Genomic DNA, 8,147 nt, shown 5'->3' on the forward strand with positions numbered 1-8,147 from the left:
GAATCTGACCAAATTTGATATTTTTTCCAATTCTACTTTTATTGCGAGAAATTAAAACATCGTCTACATACCTAAATCTTTGAAATACATGATCTAACCATCTCCAATGAATATTTTAAGGAAGATTATTAATAAAACTTGTGACTTTTTCTTTCCCTACCATTCTTTGTTTTTCTCTCTTCAATTGCTAACTAAATTTCCTAACTTTAGGAATGTTTTTATACTAAAACATTTGGATGCTTGACCAAAAGCATTCGCATGCCATGTGTGGGAAGTCCTTTAGTATGATTTTATTTTAAGGCATTTGAGTGCCTTTGAGTGTGCATTCAAATCATGACTAGGAAAGTGATTTGGAACAAAATTACAAAGTGATCTAGTTCAAATTCGACAACTTTGTCTATAATGGGCTAATGGCTAGTTTAGTTTCAAATGAGTTATCACTTTTTCATAAGGTGTTCTTTCACTAGTAAAGGGTTGCAAATGTCACCTATTTAGTTCTAAAAGACATGAACTTAATGAAAAGATAATTTGGTTGAAAAAATTAACACGTAAAGAGTTACAATTTTATCGTTCAAATTTGAATTTTGAATCGGTATGAAATAAGCATTTAAAGAATAGGTCTAAATTCAATCTATTTGATCAAATGTCACACTACCCTAATTTACATTTGACTGTAAATGACAAAAAATAATAATAATTTGGATATTCTTCATGCACTAGAGAAACTCAAAACCTAGCTCAAATGCATATAAAAATCTCTATTGTGTTAGTGTGAAAAGCAATCTTTAATAGCTAAAGTCCCTTCACATCTTAAGCTTTCAAAATGAAAATGACTACGTATTTGTCCCTGAAAGTATATTTACTTAATAATGAAGAATCGTCCATACTGAAATAGATTAATCAAAGAAAACTTAGTGGAATGGATTTGGCTAGCACATTAGAGCGCATAAGGAAACTTTGAAGTTCACACTTTCAAGCCTCAAAGTTGTAGAATCGGGAAAGTTTTTCCAACTTTAGAATTGCCAATAGCAAAATCTCTTCAAGTCCTCTGAAACCAAAATGCAATTACAAAAGATGCAATTAAAAATCAAAGAAAAAAACTCTAGAAAAACAAGAACAATTAAACAAGAAGGAAGAATTAAACTAGACTACTTAGAGCTTCAAAGACAAGTCAAGCTTCAACTCATCTTGATCGGTGCCCATCCCCTCCGTTGCTGGACCAAACTTTCGTACACTACTTTCGAATCTTGCAGCATCACCACTTGCTGATGATTCACCATTAATTCCTACATGAGAATTCTCAATTGAAAGATGAGCAATTGGCAGTTTTTGATCAATAGGGGATCTATACCATCTATTATGCCCATAAATATGTGCTGATGGAACAAAAGATTGCTTGTAGTTCATAGAGTGCACTTGAATTCCAAGTGATTTATTGAAAGAACCATGCAAAGGAAGGGAAGCCATGCTAGAATATCGCCTAAGATGTGTATTAGGGTGACTGAAAGCTGAAAAAGAGACTGCACCAATCCGCTGTCCTCGTTTCGCTAATATTCTTTCTCGCTTATGTGCATTTTGGTGCCCTCCTAGAGCCTGTGAGCTATAAAATTTTCTTTGGCAATAGTTACATGAAAATACTCTAGGCTCAGTTTCATTACCTTGATGAGGATTTTCCAAAGAATCTTGATCATCGGGTGATTCCGTCTTGAAACAGTCGATGAGGTTGAGTTCAGGCTTCAGCTCTTGATTCGAATCCGAATCATCTTTGCTGGAGAAGCTCAGATCCAACAGAAGATCATAGTTTACATCTTCTTGGTGCTCATGGTCTTTTTCTTCTGGTTGCTTTCCTTTCATCTGGCTATCCATCGAGGTTCTCAGACTTGCAGCTGGGCCATTTGATAATGATATGATCCTTGAAGTTTCAAAGAGAGATATCTCAGATTTTGGAGGCTCCAAGCTTATGAGAGGTGAATATGATGTTTGAGAATTTACTCTTGGTTTTGATGATCCAGGAGGAAAAGGGTTTAATAGAAAGTGAGGTGAAATGTTGATGTATATTGTAATAAATGCTCTCAGCAATCTAAAGCTCGAATTTATGCAAGTAACACTGTTTACCGTTACAAGGTCTTAATATTAGAAGGCTTGGAGAGATAAGAAAGAGACAGAAAGGGAAAAGAAAAAGAGATAGAAACTAATATTTAATTTAATTAATTTATATAATTATTTATAAAAGATGATATTTAATCAATTTGATATTTGAATTTTAATATTTATAATTTTTATTTTTTAATCTCAGATTAAGGTGTCCTATGCCAAAAAAAAAAAAAAAAAGAGGTGGAGGTGTATGTTTTGTCAAACATTTTGATTGAAACTTAAGAGGAACACCCAATGTCCATGTGCCTCTTTTTTCTTCCATATACCCCATTAAGTGTGTTTTTGCTACTTCTGCTTGTCTTCCCACACTCATCTCTTTTTACATTTCTTGTCCTTGAGATTTAGCCTTTTGGGGGCATATTCAAGGCCATAACTTCTGACCAAAAAACCCCAAGATAAAAAGTAGCTAGGTCGAGGCAGGAGCAGCTTTCCTGGGATTCCCAAAATACATTGGTCTAACTAGAGTGGAATTATCCTATGACACTTGTTTTTCTAGAGTTTTAATGTTACCTCAAGGTTGGCTAGCTTTTAGACAGATGATTAATAATCAGCTTCAAAAATATCACACCCTTTTTTTGTCCTTTTGCTTCTAATGCATCATAGCTTATCTATTCAAGGAACGGTCTCTTGTCCAATTTAACTCATCAAAATGTTATTAATAAGAGTTACTATACATCCGTACACAAAAACTCAGTGTATTTACTCCGAAACTTGGAATATTTAAGGCATTGAGCAAAAATTTTGACATGACATTAAACTCTTTGTTAGGGAAGTTGGGAACAATATATCTTTAAAATTCTTAATGAAAATCTCTCTCCCCCTTTTTAGTATCGAATGAAAAATACATTTGGATAAGATCGTGTATGATTCAATTAACAATCTTAAAATTAAGATTATGGATTATTCATATAAGATTAGTTTTATTCATACAAAATTGTTTTAAAATTTTAAATTATAAATCAATCCATCACTCTCTTGAATCACTTACGTAAAATTATAAAATTAATTCTTAACAGTGTTAGTCCTAAAATATTTAGACAATTGATTACTCATTAAACTTCCAGATCACCTTAAATCCATCTAAAACCGTCAGTTCATGATGACCTATGAACAACCCTGGACCATTGCACAACCCTAGATTTGGATGCACGCAACAGGAAAAAAAAAAGATGAAATGCAGATCAACTGTTGAATGTTGATTAAACTTGGAATATTTTAGCAATAAATGGGGTCATTTATAAGCTTCTTTACAGCTAAATGTCTTAACGTAAGCAGTTACCTTGCTCAATAATGATACACCTAATGTACCAAAAAGAGCATAGTACATTTGTTATTAATTTACAAGTGCAATTAAGCTTAGGGTCTAATTTTAGAATATTATATATATGCCCCCATATGAATTTTTGAATTGCTACCCTCCATGCTAATTAGATTAGTTATTTATATACTAGTATATGATCAAAGTTAATGCGGATTCAAAATTGCTAATGACAAAGCATACATAATATTAAATATGTTTAAATACCTAATATGATACTAATACTTGGATCTCCTTATCGGTGTGGTCATTAGGCTTATTTGGTACTCAATAATATTTTGCAATCAACTTGGGTGATAACTGGGGCAGCTGGTATTGATTTAAGATGAATGTTCTTTGATTTTTACTAACAAACAAAGAAACCTAAGTGAATTAGAATCTACTTAGTTGCTAGAAAATTGAAACCCAATTGGTTCTAAGTAGGAATAATTGTTATCTATGGTCTTTTCCATGTGAGCCACGTGAGAAAAAGAGAAGAAGAAAGTAGTTATAGTTTTATTATACTTTGATTGTCATATCAATATCTTGACTGTTAAGTCAGTATTTGTTAGCTATAATGTTGGCGATTAACTCAACTGGTCCAATATTGATCATATCAAGTAATTTAACTGATCACATCAATACAAATTCAGTATAAAAGATAAGATTGGATCATAGATAATTTATTCAAGAATCCTTCAGGCCCTTTCTACCTTCTCCAACCTCCATCTCTCTCACTTCCTGGTTCCTTTTTTCCCTAAGCTCTCACAAATTGCAAATTTGAGCGTCGGACAGCACCTTGAAATATTACCATTGATGCCCCTTAACCGTTCTCTTTGAAACAAGTTACTCCAATTGCCAAATAGACCATTCAATCAACTTTCAGTAGACTTCCAATCACCCACCGTCCAAAAAAAACATCGACAATTTAAAGTTATTTTTCCGAGCTAAAATATTAATAATCTTCTGAAAGGTAATGCATTAATGTATTTGTTCTCCATAACCACTGGAAACTCTGTAGAAAATTTGGTTGATGGTCGATAATTGATTTATGTATTTATTTCCTCCCTGAAATGGGACAGATATGTAAACTTGATAAAATACCTGAAGTTGACATCACAACTTAAGTGAGAGCACAGAAATTTGTTCAGGAATTGTGCCGTGACATATTAGGTAATTTATCATACAACTTGAATGTGAAATAAATAAACATTTAAGTTTCATGTTATGGCAGTGGATGACCCAACCTTTCTTTTTAATAAAAAGTTCATCCTACAATTTGAAGTCTAGCTGCCTGCATCTCATTAATTAATCGAACTATTTTTTCCTAATTAGCTTTTAAGTTTCTCTAAATACGATTTAGTTAGTTCAGCTACATGGAATCTAAAATTAAGTACTTCATGACTGTCTTTGTATATATAATTTTTTATATATAATTTTTTTTTATATAATAACAATCAATTCAAACTGGAAACTTTAAAGATGAAATCTTAAATAAAATCTAAACATTAATGAAAAAGAAAGCTAAAAAAGTAATGATGTAATTACTCTTAGAGCACTGTCCAAAATGATATATATCCACCACTAGCTAGGACTGTATTATTACACACATGAACATATACAGTATGATAATTAAGCAGATGATTTGGATGACATGTAGTTGAATGTTTGAATTAAAAATGTTAGGTAAGCTTCCACATTGGAAAAGATGGCAAGAATGAAAGTTTCTCTTGAAACCACATCTATTATAGATATACACGTGAAGGAAAACCCTAAACATTATCTAATAATCTATTATACATTGTTAATATAGTATTATGTAATATTCCTTAATGACGAAGTCAAAGGATTATTATATTATAATTAAAATAATAATTAAGATTATAATACGATTATGATATTATTTGAGATTATTTCTTAAGTAATGAGATTCTTTTATATGTAGACAAGATATATTCGTAAAATATTTTATTAAATTAATTAATACATAATTTTGGAAATATGAAAGATTAATGATTAAGTAAAAGGTCTTAATAAAAAGAGAAACTAAATTAAGCTATAAAATAGCTTAAGTAAAGTCCAATGGTCAATAGATTGATTCTAAAGATAAAAAGAATAAATCGGAGAAGACTTGTAAAAGGAGGAGTCGACTTTCATGCAAAATGAGTCGATTGCCATGCACTCTAGAAAAATACAAAGTTTCAATACAATTTTGTTCAAAGATAACAGAGGAGTAGTTGACCGCTTACTCTAGGGCAATTGACTACTTTGGGTAGAAATCAAGGTAGTTGCTTAACCTAAGACAATCGACCATTAAGTTTTGAAAGTCTTTTATTTCAAAATTTGATCAAGGAAGTCGATTACTTTAAGCTGGGAATCGACTGACCTTGTGTTGGAAACATTTTGGAATATAAAGGAAGTTGACTACATAAGGATGCAGTCGATTGCCCTGTTTGTTAAATCATTCTAGAAGTGAAAAAATACATAGAGGTAGTCGATTGCCTCTAAGGTCAACTACTCTAGTTGAAATGTTGTAACTTTTCGAAAAATGAAAAGTGGTTTCTCTTTGAATGAATCAAACAATCTTTCATATGAATAATTACATCTGTAATTATCCAGAAAGATGTGTTCTTGATTAAATAAAATTATTGTTCATTGAAACAACACAATTAAAAGATCACAACCATTGGTTTTAATCTCTATAAATAGAGATGTTTGGAACTCATTTAGAAGACATCCAAAATTCTGACATTCTTCTCTTATTTCTACAATTCTCTTTCCAATTAGAATCAAAGTGTTTTTTACATTATTTTTGTAGAAAATCTTGTTCAAAGTAAGGTATTTTCATCTTATATCAAAGAAGTTTAGTGGTTTGATATAACAAGTGCAAGGTGATGTCAAATTATACTTCGTTGTATCCTAGAGGCATTTCAGTTACACTTTTAACATATCATAACTAATAGGGAGGAAATAAGTCTTAAAGAAAATGGCATTTGCAGCATGCGTTGAAGCCGTGCCCTTTGATCTTTTGAAAACTCTATCTTTAGTTCAATACAAGGCTTGAAAGATAAACAATCATTGGTGCACTAGAAGTTCTTCAACGATATCAAGTTCATTGTTTAGCAAGCTTTTCATCTAACAATTAATTTTATATTTCCACTTTGGCCAAAATAATAAAAATGCTCTTGAAGTTTACAACTTTATTTAGATAAGCTCTTACACTTTTATAAAAAAAAAAAGGCAAAAAAAAAGATGAAAAGAAAAGAGTTGATTTTAATATCATGCAGGTAAAATATTCAAATGATTCCAAAAGTAAAGAGAAAAGAAAACAAAATCTTCTCTCTAGATCGTTCTTCAATGGAAGTTTCCACATTTAATATGATAAGTGGCTTTTTTTTCATGTTTCCTTTCAAAAAATAAGAAATAATCCATTTGCTACCCAATTTGAACTTAATGATTTTTCTTTTTAAATGAACTCTAATCAAGAATCACCCTCCACATTAGGGGGTAAGTTCAAATAAAGATTTCATTAAGAAAACATTGGATCCTATGTTAGGAAAGAATGCCTTATTGAAGTAAGTTAAGTTCAAAAATTTTGAATTCATTCTATCAAAAAATGAAAACATGCAAGGAAAAAATAAAGAAAGAGAAAAAGAAATGAAAAAAATGAAAAGATTAAAAAAAATAAATGATTGAGAACTAGAAATGACAAACGTCTTTATGAAAAAAAAAAAAATCATTGGTTGATCACCCTTAAACACATATTTTGAGTTTGTTATACTTTTTTTCATAACCTAAACATGGCCTACATCATGTCTTTTGCAAAGTTCTTTTTTATCAAATGTGAATACCTAAATTGGAGAACTTTTCATTGGGTAATCATCATCATTATTATTTGATTTTCAGTGAATTTGAGTTCTTAAATGCACGGTAGAATAATCAATAAAAAAAAACTTTAAGGTAATAACCTAAAATGATAGTTCATTTTGTTATAAATTCCATACATAATTTATAATACCTTTGTTATGATCTTTAAAACCTCTATATTCCTTTTTTAAAATTTTGAAGTTATAAAGTATTTGTTTTAAAGGAATTTTTATTTAAAGATAAGTATGATTTGTAAGACCCAAAGTATAATCTAAAAGACCTTTAGAGATAATCTATAATATTTCAGAGTGTAATCTTCAAAACCTCCGCATAATCTTTTTCCAAAACCTTCGATTATTCTTCTCAAAGCCTTTGACTAATCATTTTTGAAATCCTCATAGTATATTTTCTAAGCCTCAAAGTAAAATTTTCCAAGTTAGAGCTACTATTTAGAGGAATATTTTAAAATTCTTTTGTAAAAATATATATTTCATTTTCTTTAAATAAGTCATACCAAGATGTATTGACTATTTTATATTTTTGCATAATTTTTTTTCATAGAAAATACACAAAAAGAATAACTATAAATGTCTCATTTTATACGAAATCATGTAAAATTCTTTTAAATCCGGAAATTTAATTTTATTGCAATACATTAATAATGGTGTGGCCTTTTAAGGTGCAAGTTGGGCTTTAGATAGTGTATTTAAATTTCGTTACACCGTCTATGCATTGGGCTTGGTTTGGGCCTCAATTACAAACCAAGGGTCTAGTTTATGAGTGTTTTTTTCCTTTTGATTTTTCGTTTGCATTTTTATTTATTTCTTTA

At 30.3% G+C, this 8,147-nt stretch overlaps 1 protein-coding gene across 2 annotated transcripts; it reads right to left on the bottom strand.

The window, feature by feature from the left end:
- Nucleotides 1-985: 985 nt before the first annotated feature.
- On the bottom strand, nucleotides 986-2,167 carry LOC111278361 (zinc finger protein 1-like). 2 transcript variants are annotated; one of them, XM_089765120.1, is made up of 2 exons: nucleotides 1,659-2,167; nucleotides 986-1,286 (listed from the first exon to the last, which is right to left on the bottom strand). In XM_089765120.1, the coding sequence occupies exons 1-2, from the start codon at nucleotides 1,864-1,866 to the stop codon at nucleotides 1,153-1,155; spliced, it is 342 nt and encodes a 113-aa protein (XP_089621246.1). In that variant the 5' UTR covers nucleotides 1,867-2,167; the 3' UTR covers nucleotides 986-1,152. The 2 variants fall into 2 exon arrangements, with proteins under 2 accessions (XP_089621246.1, XP_089621245.1); XM_089765119.1 differs by having other exon boundaries at nucleotides 986-1,048; nucleotides 1,153-2,167.
- Between the last annotated feature and the right edge of the window lie 5,980 nt (nucleotides 2,168-8,147).

The sequence above is a fragment of the Durio zibethinus genome, chromosome 8 (assembly GCF_047325235.1).
Source record: "Durio zibethinus cultivar Kanyao isolate XHJ-2024 chromosome 8, ASM4732523v1, whole genome shotgun sequence".
NCBI classification, from domain to species: Eukaryota; Viridiplantae; Streptophyta; class Magnoliopsida; order Malvales; family Malvaceae; genus Durio; species Durio zibethinus.

Coding starts and splice junctions, on each gene's coding strand:
- LOC111278361 (XM_089765119.1), bottom strand. CDS start 1,866: ATGGATAGCCAGATGAAAGGAAAGCAACCAGAAGAAAAAGACCATGAG.